The 19,185-nt window shown below is 46.4% G+C and overlaps 1 protein-coding gene across 4 annotated transcripts in view; it reads left to right on the top strand.

Moving 5' to 3' along the window:
* Positions 1–17,154, top strand: part of MED25 (mediator complex subunit 25) — a 555,669-nt gene extending 538,515 nt beyond the window's left edge. For all 4 annotated transcript variants that reach the window (XM_040327573.1, XM_040327575.1, XM_040327572.1 and 1 more), the window contains 2 exons: positions 12,783–12,990; positions 16,959–17,154. In XM_040327573.1, coding sequence (XP_040183507.1) covers positions 12,783–12,990; positions 16,959–17,065 — 315 coding nt within the window. In that variant the 3' untranslated portion in view covers positions 17,066–17,154. The remainder of the gene's footprint in view (positions 1–12,782; positions 12,991–16,958) is intronic.
* Positions 17,155–19,185: the final 2,031 nt, after the last annotated feature.

The following is a 19,185-nucleotide window of genomic DNA, read 5'->3' as shown; positions in this document are numbered from 1 at the left end:
CAGCAAAAAACGTAAAAATTAAAAGCTTTGTGGTGCAGTAGGATTAAAAAATTAAAGTCCCTTTATTTCAAAATGCAGGGTTACTGATATCAAATGCAAAACTTTCCTGCAGAACAGTTTAAAAACAAGCTATCTTCCAGCCGCGGCTCAGGCCAGTCAGATGGAGCGTGGTGACGTCAGGTTCTATTGCCCCCGCCCGACGCTGCGTTTCTCCATACAAGGCATCAACAGGGAGGCCTCCTATTCTATCAAAAATAGCTTTCTTTTTGCCCCTCTTCCATAAAGGCTAGATTTGCGAAGTGCACAACTAATAGTTGTCCTGTGGACAGATTCTTCCACCTGAGCTGTGGATCTCTGCAGCTCCTCCAGAGTAACTATGGGCCTCTTGGCTGCTTCTCTGATTAAAGGGGTTGTAAAGGTACATTTTTATTTTCCTAAATAGCTTCCTTTACCTTAGTGCAGTCCGCCTTCACTTACCTCCATCCTTCGATTTTGCTTTTAAATGTCCTTATTTCTTCTGACAAATCCTCACTTCCTGTTTTCTGTCTAACTCCACACAGTAATGCAATGCTTTCTCCCTGGTGTGGAGTGCCATGCTCGCTGTAGTCCAAGGGAGGGAGCAAGCGCGACACTCCACACCAGGGAGAAAGCCTTGCATTACTGTGTGGAGTTAGACAGAAGAACAGGAAGTGTGGATTTCTCAGAAGAAATAAGGACATTTAAAAGCAAAATCGAAGGATGAGGTAAGTGAAGGAGGACTGCACTAAGGTAAAGGAAGCCATTTAGGAAAAGAAAACTGTACCTTTACAACCTCTTTAATGCTCTCTTTGCCTGGCCTGTCAGTTTAGGTGGACAGCCGTGTCTTGGTAGGTTTGCAGTCACATTTTTGGATGATGGATTGAACAGTGCTCTGTGAGATGTTCAAAGCTTGTGATCTTTTTATATATATATATATATATATATATAACATAACCCTGCTTTAAATTTCTCCACAACTGTATCCCTGACCTGTCTGGTGTGTTCCTTGCCCTTCATGGTGCTGTTTTTTCATTGAGGTTCTCTAACAAACCTCTGATGGCTTCACAGAACAGCTGTATTTATACTACAGATTAAATTACACACAGTTAGACTCAGGTGGACTCTATTTACTAACTAGGTGACTTCTGAAGGCAATTGGTTCCACTAGATTTTAGTTAGGGGTATCAGCATGTGCCAAACTGTTCACATATTTATACCATTTGTGTTGGTCTATCACATAAAATCCCAATAAAATTTTAGTTTTTGGTTGTAACATGACAAAATGTGGAAAATGTCATGGGTTATGAATACTTTTTCAGGGCACTGTACCTTGCAAAATTACATTTTCCAGTCCTGTGCCTACAGCCTTGGCAGACTCAAGAAAATGGGCATGTGCATATACAGTGACGGGAGCAAATGACTCCAATGTCAAACCAGTAGCATCATCGCTGCACATGACTAGTAAAGGTTAACGGGTACAATTGTAACAGAATAAAATATCACCTACAAATAACACATTACTAATAGGGAAAGCAAGCAATGCAGTGTTCCCCCTGCTTCTGCACACCTCTTGGCTCTTGGACAACCAAAAGCTGTGGAGCGCTAAACTGTAGAGAGGAGTAGGAGCAGAAATAGATGAGTAGTGCTCAGCTGAAAAAGAAAGAGGAAAGCTAATAGAAAAGAACCTGCAGTCAAGCTGCTCTCTCACACTTGGCTGTCCCTTGTCAGTCTTGGTGAGACTTTGCAGGGGCTGTCTACAGTACTTTATGCAGAACACCTCCAGGAAGTCTGTGCCACTATTCCTACTTGTCCGGCGTCGGTTATACATGCCAGTACACAGCCTGCCCTCAGCTGCTTTTCTAATAGTAATTGTCTATGGACAAGAGCTAGGTGGGCAGTTTGAGCCTAATGCTTCTTTCTCTTCCGTTCATGGACGGACACAGCTCCATTAATTCTTGACATTAGGGTTATGTTCCGTCTATCGGGCGAGGACTAGGCATACATGTTACAGTTAAACATGTAACACAGGAAAGCTGAACAGTACCACCCAGGGGGCTGTCCCTCTGTCTATAACCCCTCACCCTGCAGTCAGCAGCTCAGTTTTTCTCTACCTAGTAGAAAGCTTCCTAGCTTCCTAGGGGTCCATTGGTCCTGGAGTACTTTTATTTTTGTTGTTTCTTTCTACTTTTGATCCTGAGATCTCCTATCAACTGCTGGCTGGGTGACAGGCTGAATAATATAGGTCCTTGTAGTCTCCCCAGTCCGGCCATCGAGCGTGAGCAGGCCTTAACTACGCGCTGGGTCAACCACGACATACCCAGTTTGCTCCAGGGGTGGCCGGTGAGCTATATCCTCCGGGGCGCACACATGACCGGGCTACTGCTCTCCGAGTCAGTGAGCCATGGCTGACAGCCACTCCGTACTGCTCGGGTGATGGGTCTGTCAGGAATGCGTCCAGCAGTCCTCGCAGGGATGGGTAAGTAAGGTTCCTCCTGTCTTGGCAGGATGGAACAGCTGGGCATTCCTGGGGTGGTCGATAGGGGTCTCTTGCCCCCCCTTTCCTCTATCCCCTCCATACCTCCTCCCCATGCTTTTGCTGAGCCTGCTGTGTACCTGACCGGGGGGTCCCTGAGGGGGGCTCTGGGTCCTGGCTGGGGGCTGCGCGGATGTCCCAGTTTGCTGTTGTATGGGTGGTCTGCCATGTGGGGGGGCTTCGCTCGGAGGCCCAGTGCTTCGCGGCCTATTTGCTTTGCCTCAGAACATTCTTCGCCATTTTGGATGCGCCGGTGTAATTTTCCTGTGGTCACGCTGTTCCCAATGCTATTAAAGCTGGCGGCCATCTTCTCGTAGCTGCACGGTTTCTGCTGCTCATACTGTGGGTGGCCATTTTCTTGTAGCTCGCACACTTTTGCTGATGCGGCCATCTTTGTGTGGTTCTAGCATTAGTTTTGGCCTCTAGCGCTGGTCTTTGTCATTCTGAATGGCGCAGACGGCAGATCACCTCAGAGACGCCTCAGACACACTCTGTGCTGGAGTAGAGCGGACCGCAGCACTAAGTAGTGCGTTGAGTCCTCTGGGGGAAAAACCCTTGGCCTGTAGCAGCAAGGAGGGTGGGCCTTTTTTGTGTAACTTGACTGAGTCCTTGGGTGGCTGTCAGGTGAGCGGGTCACCATGGCGTCAGAGGGCGCTTCTTCCCCAGACATTCCTGTAATAGCAACTAGTTCCCCTGCAGTGCCTGTGGACGCTTTGTCGGCAGTCCTGGAGTCCCTTGTTGCCAGGGTGGAAGTAGTGTGTGGGCGTAAGGGGGGTAAAAAGCGCCCCCCCACCATCTTCTGGGGAAAGCTCTGACTCAGACTCGGGCCTGACTGTGACACAGTGCCCCTGTTCTGAAGTGTCAGAGGATGTGGACCAGGACCTTTCGGACAGTGGGGGAAGACTTTGTGTCCGGGTCAGCGCAGGGGAAGGCGCTTGTTGGAGCACTTATCACTGCATTGCGTGAAATCCTCAAGCTAGAGGATACGGTCGGGGCATCTACTGAGGTGTTGGTCCCTTTTGGGTCCCACAAGCCGACCCGCACTGCTAAGGTGTTTCCTTATGTAACTTATTTTGATACGTTTATTGACAAGGAGTGGGAATGACTGCAGCAGGCTTTTTTGATCCCGAAACGCATTTGGCGGTCTGTTACCCTTTTGAGGAGAACCTTCTGAGAATATGGGCATCTCCTCCGGTGATGGACCCCCCGGTATCCATGTTGAACAAGTTCACCACAATTCCGGTGGAGGGGTCCCCTGCATTTAAGGATTCTGCAGATAGGAGGTCTGAGGCAGTGGCCACAGACGCAAGCGCTAGGTCCACGCAAGCGCTAGGTCTATGTTCACCATGCTGTGGTCAGCCTTGCGGCTGTTTTGGCCGCGGCCCTGGTGTCTCAGACACTTACCGAATGGGTAAAATTGTTGCACCGTGAGTTGGCGAAGCAACAGGCTTCCCCCGGTCTGCGTGGAACTGGCCGACCAGTTGGTGCATGACCTTAAGTATGTCTGCGATGCAGCCCTGGATACAGCTCCCTTGCTTTCCAGAACCTCAGTATCTGCTGTGGTACTACGTCGCCTGATTTGGCTTAAATGCTGGTCAGCGGACCAGACTCCCAAGAAGGCTCTGGCGGATTTGCCCTTCCATAGAGAGGCTTTTTGGAGCCTCGCAGGACAACATTATTAAGAATGCCACTGGAGGTAAGAGCATGCTGCTTCCACAATCCAGGAAAGTTAAGGAGCCACGCCGTAGGCCTGGGCCCTCCTTTTCCGCTCAAGTGTTTTTTTCGTCAGTCTTGACCCGCAGGTAAGCTTTTCCAAGGTTGACAAGGGGCAGGCTGAGGGACAAAAGCGTCCCTGGGTTCATAAGCCAAACAAGCCTGCTAACAAATCTGCGACAGCATGAAGGTTTGCCTCCACCTTACTCTCGGGTGGGGGGGTCGCCTTCGCCTTCAGAGGATTTTTTCCATATCTATCTATTCATATGGTTTTATATATCTTTTATTGTTGTATAAAATTTCTAATTTTGTAATAAATTCATACTTTTATACTTCCGTCTTGCCTCAAAGTCCGACCATCAGTTATTATTCTTAGCAATTGTTTTTCCCTTTCTAAAGAATACAGAGTCTCCTTCTGTTTGTTTATTTTTAGTGGACCCAATTTGACCCAGAGGTAGATGGATGTAAAGGAACACAAGTCTGTTTAAACCCACCTGTCCATAGGGATAAATGGGTCTTCAATCAGGTCCACCTGAAAAACTGACCTATTTGAAATGGCGTCCTGAAAGGGGTTCTCTGAATTGAGTGAGTCATCACAGGACTTGCTTAAGCTGGTTATAGATAAGACCGTTTATTTAATTGTTTTATTCAACCAACGGGTCTAATGAAGAAATCTGACCTGATTCCCCCATCCACACATTTGAGGTTGATGGTGGTATGCTGACAGCGGGGAGACTTCCCTGCCATCAGAATACACTGATCAGTGCTGTATTTATCTGACAGGTTGATTGTACAGAAGTCGATCAGTATTGACTTCTGTACAACTAGGATGTATATACAGTGATTTAACAAAATCCCACCACAAAAACAAGAAGTGAGATTTGGCTGCTGCACGCAGAAAATGTGTTCCCTTCACAAATAAATAAGTGTAAAATATATAAAACAAAACAGTGTTGTGCTTCCTAAATACAAAATAACTCCCCATAAATCCTTAAATGAGAATAAGTGATTAACTTGCAAGATACTGAGTGCACAATCAAATATTTGTGTTCCCTAACTGGGAATAGTGAACCAAAAATGAAAAATACGTGTTTCCTGAATGGTAAAAGTGAACAATAAACAAAACAATAAAGTCCACACACTAAAAAGAAATTAAGAGTCTAAATGCACAAGTATAGTCCTCTGAATCTTCTGCATAAAAACGCACAACACACCACTAGTAATAAACTGTAGGTTTAAAAATATATGTACCGCCCATGATATTTTATACCACCATTGCGCCAATAATAAGAAATAGAAAAATAGAGCTTCCATTTAAAAAAACAAATGTTAATAAACTGGATTTTAACCTAAAAACTACTATGTGAAAATAGGAAAAAATGTACCAATCCCTAAGTGTCTGTGTATCAATCACTTATAACATCGTGACTATTACAAATAACCCATCGTGACATGTGGCAAATAAATAATACAATAATATATTTATAATAGTCCATAAAGTTAAGTGATAATCCAAGCAAGATTCAATCTTCTTAAATCTTAAAATCTTCCACCACATCACCATGCTTGTGACAACTCCCTTCTGAAATTGCACTCACCAGCTGTGAATGCCACCCACTCTCGTGTTCGGCTCAAGAGCTTGCCAATTACACCTCCAGAGGGTTAAACGACCAGCAACTATATACTTGTGTTTCAGCTCAGGGTATATCCACACATGTAAAATGGAAAAAAGTGCTCCATTAGTGTAAAATAGTAAGACCAATTTATTAAAATCACACCAACACTTCAAATATTACACTCACATGTTCCAACATAAAAAAAAAGCCTTGATAAAAAACACAGCAAACACATTTGTATGATGGGACTGCAGTGCACAGCGGTCACAAAAGACCCAAGGTATGCGCTCGATCTAGGTCTCTCACCGACTCCCGAGTGCCGGACCGCAACAACAGTATAACGTTCTTGGCTGCAACGTCTCACTTCAGTGTAGATTCATATTGTGCAGCCACGCCCCCGACGTTTCGTCACTTTGAACTTATGCATAGGATTGGCTGCTCATACCAACACTCCCTCCCTTTATACCCTCCCCTATGCCTCTCATACAGGACCCGATCTTGCGCGTGCGCACACATCATGTCCCCTTGACCACAAAGCGCTGATATCTAGATGCAAGCATTTGAACAGAGATGACATCTAGCTCAAATCTATAAAACTGAATTGCATCTCGATGGTACCTAATGTTATAACATCACTGGTTAAAGTGTGGTGTGCAGCATCTATATAAAACAGTTTTTAAACATTAAACCATGTTTACTTAAAAAAAAAATGTAAAACCAATATTTCTCTTCCGTTCATGGACGGACACAGCAGCCTTTGACCTTAGGGTTATATCCGCTTCCTTCCAGGAGAGTTAGGCAGAAACAAAGCACTTAAAGTGTTTTCTCAGTGCAGCTCCTCCCAGGGGGCGTGGCTCCCCGGGTATAACCCACACCCTGCTCTAGCAGCCCCAGTTTTCTTCTGCCTAATGTCAGGAGAGGACAGGCCCTCTAGAGTTCCTGTACTCTGGAGATTTTTTTGCGATTTTTTCGCTTTTTATTGTTTTGTTCCTGCATTTTTGGATCCTGAGATTCGTCTATCAACTGCCGACTGGGTGACAGGCTGGGTCTTGACTCTTGTAGTCCCCCCATGTTCGGCCATCGAGCATGTGCCGGCCCTCAGCTCAGCTTTGACAGGCCCCGTTGCTCCAGGGTAGGCCGGGGAACTACATATGACCGGTCTCTGGCCTTGTCACAGTGTGTCTGGCTGACAGCCATGACGTTAGTGGACGTTGGTTCCGTCCGGGATACCTCCAGCCGGTGGTCGCAGGACAGGTAAGTAGTGGCCCCTTGCTCAGGTAAGGTGGTATGGCTGGTGTTTTCCCCTGGGAGGTCGACTGAGGGTTCTTCCTGCTTTCCTCTCTCCCTGATTTCCTCTCCCTCCTTCCCCATTTGGGTAGCGGCTGTGAGGGGGGCCTTCTGGGGTCTCTTTATTACCGCGGGGGCTGTGTTTTTTACAGTACAGGTGTTTGTGTGCTCCGCTGTGTGTGCTGCGCTGCGTGCTGTCACTGGGGGTCTTTTTAAACTGCGCAATGGCCGCCATTTTGCCGTGGTCGCGGTTTATATGGCTCGGCGGCCATTTTCCTGTAGTCCTATGGTTTTTTCCTCATATGGCGGCCATCTTGGATTTCTATTGGCCTCGTGTGGCGGTTTTAGCGCTGCAAAAAGACCGCGAATCTCCCTAAGGTGACAGACTCAGCGCAGCCAGCTTCAGTGCACACCTCAGATTTTTCTCAGCTCACGCTGCACCGGGTGGGGTGGTGAGTTCCCTGGGGGCCTCTACCTCTGTTGTTAGAAGCCAGGAGGTGACCGGTGGGTGGTTCTGCCTTGCAGTTCTGGGTGACACAGCGGTGGGGCATTATGGAGCCTGAACCTGGTACTTTTGCCCCAGCAATGCCTGAGTTAACCCTTGGTGCCCCTCCCCCTGCCACATCTGTTGAGGCAATGTCGGCTGTCATGGAGGCGTTTCTCGCCAGGTTTGAAGCGGCAAGTGGCGAGAAGGGGGGTAAAAAGCACCCCCTCTCTGAGCCTGCTTCTGGGGATGTCTCTGACACAGAATCAGGCCCTGCTATTGCATCTGGCTCTGGTTCTGTAATGTCAGATGCGGGCTTAACCCACGCGGAGAGTGAGGATGACTCTGCTTCAGGGTCAGTTGCTTATAAGGAATTTGTTGGAGCTCTTATTTCTGCGGTGCGTGATACTCTGAAACTGGAGGATCTGGCGGAGGCACCAGATGTGCCAGTCCCTTTTGGGTTCCGTAAACCGCCGCGCACCACAAAAGTGTCCTTGTGTTCCTTATTTGGACAAATTATTGTACAAGGAATGGGATATGCCGCAAAAAGTTTTTGCCGTTCCAAAATACTTTGCGACCCGTTATCCCTTTGAGGAGGACTTTTTAAAAAAGTGGGTCTCTACTCCATCAGTGGACCCTCCCGTGTCCAGATTGAGCAAAGCCACCACGTTGCCTGTGGAAGGGGCTCCTGCCTTTAAGGACCCCGCAGATAGGAGAGTGGAGGCTGTGGCCCACTCCATGTTCACAGTAGTGGGTTCGGCTGTGAGACCGGTTTTGTCCAGGACTCTGGTGTCGCAGACGCTGACTGAACGGGCAAAGCTTTTGCTGCAGGAGCTGGAGGCACAGAATGCTTCCGAGACATGTAAGGACTTGGTCGAACAATTGGTTCAGGGTCTAAAATTTGTCTGTGAGTCGGTACTGGATACGCTTCCCTTGCTCTCCAGGGCCTCTGCCTATGCAGTGGTACTGCGCCGCCTTGTGTGGCTGAAATGCTGGTCTGCAGACCAGTACTCAAAGAAGGCCTTAGTGGATTTGCCCTTTAAGGGTGAACGGCTTTTCGGGGCATCCCTGGATGACATCATTAAGGATGCCACGGGTGGTAAGAGCACGTTGCTCCCACAGTCTGGGAAGGGCAAGGAGCCTCGTCGTAAGCAAGGGCCCTCCTTTACTACTCCCAAACGTTTTTTCCGTGCGCCCAGTGCGGCGGGAAAAGGTGTGCAAGGTGCTAAGGCCTCTGCTGCAGGGCAGAAGCGCACCTGGTTCCGCAAGCCCAACAAGCCTGCTTCCGCATGAAGGTCTGCCCCCGCCCGTGTCTTGGGTGGGGGGCCAGCTTCACGAATTTGCGGCTCGATGGAGGTCTCTTCTTTCCAACCGTTGGGTTTGCAAAGTAGTTTCCTCGGGGTACGAGATACAGTTTCTCTCTTGTCCGCCAAACAGATTCTTTCCTTCCAACCTTCGGCTTCCTCCGGTACGCCGGAAGGATCTGTCAGGGGCTGTCCAGGATTGTGTGGGCAGGGGAGTGATTGTGCCAGTTCCTCGCAGGAGCGGTTTCAGGGGTTTTACTCCAATCTGTTTGTGGTCCCCAAGAAGGAAGGGGTCCGTCCAATCCTGGACCTCAAGGCCCTCAATTGTTTTGTCAAGGTGCAAAATTTAGGATGGAGTCGATTCGCTCGCTAATGGCGGCACTCCATCAGGGGGACTTTCTGGCATCCTTGGATATCATGGACGCGTACCTACATGTTCCCATATGCACAAAGCACCAGAGATTTCTGCGCTTTGCGATCGGGGAGGACCACTTTCAATTTGTACTAGCCCTGCTGAGGCAGCGAGGGATTGCTACTGTGGGATATCTGGACGACCTTCTCCTGCAAGCTTCCTCCGGCTCAGAATTGGAAGAGGACATGTCTATCACGTGTCAGACTTTCCAAGAGTTTGGCTGGCTTCTGAATATCCAGAAGTCAGTGTTTGTTCCTTCCCAGAGACTGGAATTCTTGGGACTAGTCCTGGACTCCGCGGAGGCGAGAGTGTTCCTCCTGATGGAGAAACTGAAGACCCTGCAATCTGCAGTGAAGCAGTTGTCGACCCAGAAGTGGTCATCTCTTCGATTCTGCATGAGGGTTCTGGGTCTGATGAGGCGGTCCCGTATGCCCAATTCCACACCAGGGAGCTACAGAAGGAAATTCTGTCACGTTGGGACAAGCTCCCGTCTTCTCTGGATTACCAGATTTAGTTGAGCCAGCTGGTCAAGTCTTCCCTGGTGTGGTGGCTGACGTCTCCGGTGCTTCGGACCGGGAAGTCTTTTCTGCCGTGCCGCTGGACAGTGGTCACGACGGATGCCAGCCTCTCCGGTTAGGGGGCGTTTGGGGCACCCAGTCAGCCCAGGGGCGCTGGACTCAGGAGAAGTCCCGCCTTACGATCAATATTCTGGAGCTCCGAGCAATCAAGGTGTGCCTTGCCAGGTGGTCCCTGGATCTGCAGGGCCAACCGGTCAGGATCCAGTCCGACAACGCCACGGCCGTGGCGTACGTCAATCATCAGGGAGGCACACGGAGTTCAGCTGCAGCGACGGAGGTCGTGCACATCCTTCGGTGGGCCGAAAAGTCCGTTCCACAACTCTGGACCAAGGAGAGTGGTCTCTCCACCCAGAGGTGTTTCAGAGTCTGTGCCAAAAATGCGACACTCCAGACGTTGACCTTCTAGCGTCCCGTCTCAACCGGAAGGTGCCACGGTTCGTGGCCAGGTCGAGGGACCTGTGGGCAGACGCATTGGTGGCACCTTGGGGTCACTATTACCTAATGTACGCCTTCCCTCCTCTGCAGCTTCTTCCTCGTCTGCTGCGTAGGGTGGAAGCAGAAGGGATTCCAACAATCCTGATCGCCCCAGATTGGCCGCGCCACTCCTGGTTCGCGGACCTGGTGCGTCTGGTGGCAGACAGCCCCTGGCGTCTACCCCCGAGACAAGATCTTCTGTCGCAGGGTCCGATCTTCCATCCTGCTTTACAGTCGCTGGCTTTAACGGCGTGGCTGTTGAAAGCCAGGTGTTGAAGGACCGGGGCCTATCGGGCTCGGTGGTTTCTACCATGCTGCGTGCACGGAAGTGTACTTCTAGGAGAATTTACCATCGTACGTGAAATACCTACATCTCTATGTGTGAGGAGATGAAGTGGCACCCCCGTACATACGTGGTGTCCCCGGATTCTGCTGTTTTTACATCGGGGAGTGGACCAGGCTCTCGCCTTAAGTACGGTTAAGAGTCAGATTTCTGCTCTGGCTGTTTACTTTCAGCGACCCTTGGCAGCGCATGTGGCCCCTCCTGTGCGCCCTCCATTGCCCCCATAGGACTTGAATTTGGTCCTCTTGGTGCTTCAAGACGCTCCATTTGAGGACATTCGGAAGATCCCCTTGTTGACTCTGTCACAGAAGGTGTTTTTTCTGGTAGCGATTACCTCGATCAGACGGGTGTCTGAATTGGCGGCCTTGTCCTGCAAGGCCCCCTACTTAGTCATCCATAAGGATAAGATGGTGCTGCGTCCGCAGCCTTCTTTTCTCCCAAAGGTCGTTTCGGCTTTTCACATTATTGAGGACATTGTTGTTCCATCCTTATGTCCTCGGCCGAAAAACCCGAAGGAGGCCGCTTTACATTCCCTGGATGTGGTCCGGGCCCTTCGAGTGTACTTATCCGCTATGGCTCCGTTTCGGAAGTCGGACTCACTGTTCGTGTCGGTGACTGGTCCTAGAAAAGGCCTGGCGGTCTCGTCGGCCACCATTTCTAGGTGGATCCGACATGTTGTGCTTCAAGCCTATGCCCTGAAGGGTCAGGCGCCTTCCTTTCAGGTTACGGCGCATTCGACCAGGGCGATCGGTGCCTCTTGGGCTTTCCGACATCAAGCCTCTGTGTTACAGGTGTGTAAGGCAGCGACCTGGTCGTCAGTCCGCACTTTTTCTAAATTTTACAAGGTGGATGTGAGTGCATCTTCTGATGCCTACTGTAGGCGGCAGTTTAAGGTTGGGGTTCCTCCATTGAGGAACTCCGGTTTTGTTTGGTGTGAAGTTTGGTTTGCTGTGTTGTTTTCCCACCCCTCGAAATTTTTTGACACTGCTTGGGGACGTCCCTAAGGTCAAAGGCTGCTGTGTCCGTCCATGAACGGAAGAGAAAATAGGATTTTTGTACTCACCGTAAAATCCATTTCTCTGAGTTCATGGACGGACACAGCACCCACCCCTCCTTTGTTTGTACTGCTTGTTACAAACTGGGGCTGCTAGAGCAGGGTGTGGGTTATACCCGGGGAGCCACGCCCCCTGGGAGGAGCTGTACTGAGAAAAGTTGTTAACACTTTAAGTGCTTTGTTTCTGCCTAACTCTCCTGGAAGGAAGCGGATATAACCCTAAGGTCAAAGGCTGCTGTGTCCGTCCATGAACTCAGAGAAATGGATTTTACGGTGAGTACAAAAATCCTATTTTTCCAAAACTTTTTTTAAAATATTTCATAAAATATTTTTTAAAAACACACACTAGTATACGAGAACCTCATATATATTCCAAAAAATAAAGAATAAAGAAGTTGTGCGATATCTATCAAAAATCACATTCACGAATGACGTGTTAATGACTAAGATATCCAAATAGGCAAATGTAGCACTGGGTAAGTACATAATATATGGTCACATATGTACTACCCAGCAGGGACCACATGCACCCAAATGGGTAGGTGTGGCATGATTACATACCCCACCCTCCCTCAGGAGCAAAGCGTCCATCTATACGCCAAAAAATCAAAGTGGTGGTGCAATTATAATTACCTATAGATCCATCACACATTGATGAAAAAGACCACTGTAATGACAAATGTACAATCATGATCGTACGGGATAACTGCATCAATATATGAGTGTCAGAGTGCATATACTCCTGCCCACTTCTCTATTATGCCAATTGCATAAGCGGGTCTAATTCATATGGAATCATGTCGAATGTAATGCTCTCTGGTCCTCAAACTAACACTGATATATCCATCTTTAAAGTGCCGACGTATATGTACAGGAGCCGGTCCTTAAGTGGTTAAAATAAAAATGACTCTGAATCAGTTTAGTTTTAAATTGTTTGAAAGTAATAACTTGTGCCCTGTCTTGCAGCCACAGCCCAGCGTTCCTCAGACCCAGCAGCCTTTGCACCACATGCAGCAGGCAGCACAGGGCATGCTCCCCCACCAAGCACTGGGGCAACAGATGCAACACCAAGCCCCTGGACAGTCTCAGCTGCAGATGCCAGGACAGTCACTTATGCACCAAGCACCAACTCAGCAGTGGGGCAATCAGATGGCACAACGGGCACCTATGCCAGGTAACATTTCAAAGCTCTTACATGTATGGTGGTAATATACCTTAGCTTGTAATATTTGCATAATAAGTTTGAAAAATAACAGATGTCTGTCTAGTCATCAAATGTAACCTCTCAATAACTGCAACTTTGATTCAGAGAAAAGCAAATGCACAACTTTTTCCAATTGAGCTCTACAAGGATCCCTGGGGATCAAATGTAAAAATATACCTAAATCACATGAAAAAATTTGCAAAAAAGTAAAAAAAATATGTTATACCCTAACAAGGCCATTTTTCGGCTTTCAGTGCTCTCACGTTTTGAATGACAATTAGTCATGCAACACATCCATATGACATTTGTCCTTTTTTCACACAAATTGAGCTTTCTTTTTGTGGTATTTAACGACTTCAGCACCGGGTCTATTCTGGCACTTCTCTCCTTCATGTAAAATTCATAATTTTTTTGCTCGAAAATTAGTCAGAACCCCCAAACATTATATATTTTTTAGCAAGCACCCTAGGGAATAAAACGGCAGTCATTGCAACTTTTTATCTTGCATAGTATTTGCGCAATAATCTTTCAAACGCCTTTTTTTTTCTTAAACAGTTTCATGAATTAAAAAATAACAAAACAGTAAAGTTAGCCCAATTTTTTTGTATAATGTGAAAGATGATGTTACGAGTAAATACATGTCACACTTTAAAATTGTGCACACTTTTTTTTTACAGGTTACTATTTTCGAGTTAGAGGAGGTCTAGTGCTAGAATTGTTGCACACGCTCTAACGCACTTGGTGATACCTCACATGTGGGGTTTTAACGCCGTTTACATATGCGGGCAGGACTTACATGCATGTTCACTTCTGAGCGTGAGCTTCCGGGGACAGGGGCGTTTTAATTTTTTTATATTTTATTTTACTTTTTTTAATTTTTTACACTTTTTTTACATTTTTTTTTTTTTTTATCACTTTTATTCCTGTTACAAGCAATGTAAACATCCCTTGTAATGGGAATATATTGTGACAGGTCCTCTTTATGGAGATATGCGGGGTCAATAAGACTCCACATCCCTCTTCCCAGGCTGGAAAGCATGAGATCGGGGGAAAAAAAATTCACCAATCTCATGCTGACAGCCGCGACTGCAGCTTTGTTTATTTCCGGGTACCCGGGTATGACGTCACAACATCGCGCCCGGCCTTAGAGATGGTCACCGGAAATCTCTATCGTCGTGAGCCGGCGCTGGCCGATTCGTTCTCCGGTCCCCCGATGGCACAGGAGAGCCCGGAGAAGCACTGAGTTAATATAATATATTTTTTGCACTATAATTTAAAAAAGACTGAAGATTTTGTAAAAAAAAAAAAAAAAAAACGTTTTTTTCGTGTTTAAATTGTGTCTTTTAGTAATTTTTCTTCATAAATTTTGCTCAAAATATATGCTGCTACATATCTTTGGTAATAATAACCATACTCGGTGTATATTATTTGGTCTTTGTGAAAGTTAGTGTCCACAAGCTATGGTTCCAATCACTGAAAATTGATCACACCTGATGTACTGACAAGCCAAGAAAGTACAAATTCCCCTCCAAATGACCCCTTTTTGGAACGTAGCCATTTCAAGGTATTTAGTAAGAGGCATGGTGAGTTGAAGTTGTAATTTTTTCCCCACGATTCTTTGCAAAATTAAGATTTTATTTAATTCACAAAATAGTCATATTGACAGGTTATTTCTCCCACATGGCATATGCATACTTGCAACTACACCCCAAAACACATTCTGCTACACGTCCTGAGTATGGCAATACCACATGTGTGTCAGGTGTTCTGGGGACATAAATTACACATTTAATTTCTTGACTACCTATTAGAGCCGGTTCACACTGGGGCGACTCGTCAGGCGACTCAGCCGCCTGACAAGTCGCGTCCCATTCTATTCAATAGAACCGTTCTAATAGGAGCGACACAAGTCGCTCTGACTTAGAAAAAGGTTCTTGTACGACTTTGGGGGCGACTTGCATTGACTTCTATACAGAAGTCATTTTGCAAGTCGCCTCTGAAGTCGTCTTCAGGACGCCTTGCCGAGTTGCCCCCGAAGTCATGCCGCCCCAGTGTGAACCGCCTCTTACACTTTTGAGGGCCCTGGAGCACCAGAACAATGCAAACGCCCACAAAATGACCCAAGTTTTTGGAATATGTGGAAAGAAATGTAAAACACATTTTTGTTTTTTACACAAAGTGGTCAATTTATAAGATATTTCGAACACATAGCATGTACATGCCAAAATTTACACCCCAATATACATTCTTCTACTCCTAAGTATGGCAATACCATGTGTGTGGGACTTGTGCAGCCTGGCCACATACAGAGGCCCAACATGCAGGGATGACTGTCGGGATGAACACTGATGAGGCACGGATTTGGTATGGATGGAGCACGGATGGGCATGTTTGAGGCACAGATGAGGTATGAATGGGCACAGATCAGCGCTGTGGCACTCCAGAGACAGCCCACTCGCGCTGCTGCTCCCTCCTCTCCTCACACACTGTACCGAACGCATGTGAGTAGAGGAGCAAGCAGAACCAGACATGCGCTGGCTTGTTGACAAGTGATCGATCCACCGGATGGAGCGATCAAGTGGTAAAGGGCCGCTGTCATCAGCCCTTTACCCCGATGTGATGTGGAGAACTCGGTGATCAGATGCTTCCTAGTTCGGGCCCCAGGGGGCATGCGGGAAGCATGTGTCTGGGAGGACGTCATACTACGTCCTCCCAAAATTGTCCGACGATGCTGTAGCCATCATTCAGCTATGGCCCTTTCGGCAAGTGGTTAATACTTATTTTAGTAGCTAATTGGTGTTATTCCAGCAGCTAGGTTGCCTAATGATTTTTAAATATTTTTTTTGCACAGTTTATTTTGATGTCATTTAGGAATATTTTTACAATTTTATATCGTAAACAAACGTGTGGAGGTGGTGTATAGTGTCTCTGTCCCAAACTAGTACATACAACACAAAAAACGATTTGCCCTCTGAACTTTTAAAGAGTCACACCTCACCACACCTCACAGTAACTATAAAAAATATGAAAACATTTTATGTAACATACATTTAAAAACATGTATTGCACATTAGCTGGACGTGAATAATGTTGCATAGACATCACATGACAAACTTTATATATGGGACCCAACGGCACCACCTAGATACCACCATTGGTCTGGAGCGACTGTGCGACTTGTTCTCGTCACGTTTCGCGAGATAGATATCGCTTCCTCAGGAGAAGCACATGAAGGTATCTGGAGATAACAATAGATCAATAAGTACTAGGACACAAAAAAAAAATTGGAAAATACACCCGTAAATAAATACAAGGGTCCTACAAGACTCTGGTCCGGCTGCACCTGGAGTATGCTGTCCAGTTCTGGGCACCAGTCCTCAGGAAGGATGTACTGGAAATGGAGAGAGTGCAAAGAAGTGCAACAAAGCCAATAAAGGGTCTGGAGGATATTGGTTATGAGTAAAGGTTGCGAGCACTAAACGTATTCTCTCTGGAGAAGAGACGCTTGAGAGGGGATATGATTTCAATTTACAAATACCATACTGGTGACCCCACAATAGGAATAAAAGTTTTTCGCGGAAGGTAGTTTAACAAGACATGTGGCCACGCATTCAAATAAGAAAAGAAGTTTAATCTTAAACTACGTAGAGGGTTCTTTACTGTAAGAGTGGCAAGGATGTGGAATTCCCTTCCACAGGTGGTGGTCTCAGCGGGGGGCATCGATGGTTTCAAGAAACTATTAGATAAGCACCTGAACGACCACAACATACAGGGATATACAAGGTAATACTGACATATAATCACGCACATATGTTGGACTTGTGTCTTTTTTCAACCTCACCTACTATTTAACTATGTAGGTAATCATGAAATATTGGTGAAAAACTAAACATTTTCCATAAATTCCCCCATGTTTACTTTAATTCATATTGTTTCAGGGGTAATGATGAACACAGGACCCCGTGGACCAGTTCCCCAGCCAGGACTGCAGCAGGTGCAGACTCAAAGTGTCATGGAGGATGATATCCTTATGGACCTAATCTGAAGATAAAGCAGGGTTTGCCTGTGAACTGCGATTCTCTTTTCTCAAACTTTCTTAAGAGATTATCCAGAAAATAAACAATTTCCACTTGAGTAGGAGCACTCCTAAGTGATTTATAGTCTTCAGCTCATATTTTTTTTACAGGAGAGCCTTTTGGATGTGTAAAATCTGAAAGTCATCTGAAATCAGCATTGTGGACCATTTGTTAGTGGAGGTGCTGCCATACATCTTTACAGATCTGAAAATATATATAAAACAAGTCCTGCCACTAGCAGGTCTGCCAGATCATTACGGATTTTAAGGCCTCCTATACAGGCTAATGAGTGTAAACCTTGGAAAAGCCCCCTTTTCTATTAGACCCCTTTCACACTAAGCCGCCTATAGCCTTATCGGTTAAATGCCGCCATTTTTACCGCCGATTCTATGGGCGGATTTGCGACACATTTCGGCTGCTAGCAGGGCGTTTTACCCCCCGCTAGCTGAAGCAGCGCATTGCGGGAGGTATTGCCGCACTGTCCCATTGATTTCAATGCGCAGCGGTGGAGGAGCGATATACACACCACTCCTTCACCGCTCCAAAGATGTGGCTAGCAGGACTTTTTTTACCGTCCTGCTAGCGCAACGCTCCAGTGTGAAAGCCCTCGGGCTTTCACACTGGAGACAATAGAGCAGCTTTTTAAGGGCGGATTGCAGGCACTATTTTTAACGCTATAGCGCCTGCAATACACCCTCAGTGTGAAAGGGGGCTTAGAGATTATAAGTTGCAGCAAAATAAACCTTGCAGCTGCAATAGGCCCAAGTAGACTGTCATCTTATGTGCAAAAGTGGACTATTTTTTGCCTTCTATAAATTTCATGTTAAGATATCAATGTCCAGGAATCTCAAAAAAAGGACTTCAGAGGATAGTCTTTTAATTCCACATGTGCTCCTTTGCTTATCTACTGTCTCCTTGCCAGTTTACATTCAGTTTTCACACTTTAACCATAACTCATCTAAAAGTCAAAATATGGTGCTGCCTCCTCACATCTTTGCAGGTTTTGGCTTATGTTTGGTTATGTTTTATGAGTAAAAAAAAAACATGTCTTGCAAAAAGAACTTTTTTTTTTTTTTTTTTTTTTTTTTGGTGTTTGTTATGTATAACACACAATAATACATCTACATGGTTAATATTAAACTTTATTTTAGAAGTTACTTGCTGGGTGTTTGTTGAACTGTCCTGCATGCTTCTGATGTTTTATGGAGAGTGCAAAAAACATTTGTTTGCTTTAAATTGTGTATATTATGAAATGGGGGAATGGACTGTAACATTGCTTTGGGCACTGGATCCTTCATGGTCGCTCACCTCAGCACTTTGTGCAATAGGTGTGGTCAGCTGCTGGGTACTACTGTATACAGGTCCAGGATTGTGGTTTGTTCCTATGAAACCCAGACCCTGCAGACTCCTTTGGGTGTATGCCCACTGTGATGGGCAAAGCCTGGAGCCTATATAGGGACCAGTGTTGTGGTCAGGTAAGATGGGGTCACCTTTTTATCTCTAACCATTACTGTAAAAACCAAGGCTGTATTTGGAATGAGTTTTCTTTACAGTGTAGACATTTAAAACTTGGCTCTAAAACACAATCGCTCAGAGCTTAATTGTAGGTGATTGGTCAGGTGCTACATCACACCACAGGTTGTGCCCTTTCCATTCAAACAACTCTAGAGCCCTTAAAAGTAGTCAGGTGCTTTCTCCCACACTTTCGCCATGAGGACTTTGTTACAGAACAGTCCAAGCCATGTTGCATTCTCCTTCACACCCTATATCTTGCACACTACTCAGTGAGTACCCCACAGGGGGTTACCCTTACCCGTAGCTATGGCAGGAAATCAGGCAAAAACAAATCATGGCAAAAACTCAGGTTTTCCTTTCGACCAGTCAAAGGCCCCACAACACTCAATCTCATGCTTTTCCTTGTATCTGTCTCTAGTTCTGTTTCTAGTTCTGTTTCAGGCACGCAACAAGCAGCCTACCTGGCAAAGACAGATTTTTCTGCAGCTGTCGCAATTTCTCAGATAACTAATAGATTTAATACAGCCATCTCTCCATTAAAGATGTCACATTAGGGAAGGTTCCTCTAACACAG

Source organism: Rana temporaria, chromosome 10 (genome assembly GCF_905171775.1).
Source record: "Rana temporaria chromosome 10, aRanTem1.1, whole genome shotgun sequence".
Classification (NCBI taxonomy): Eukaryota; Metazoa; Chordata; class Amphibia; order Anura; family Ranidae; genus Rana; species Rana temporaria.
This window is presented reverse-complemented; position numbering and strand designations above follow the sequence as displayed.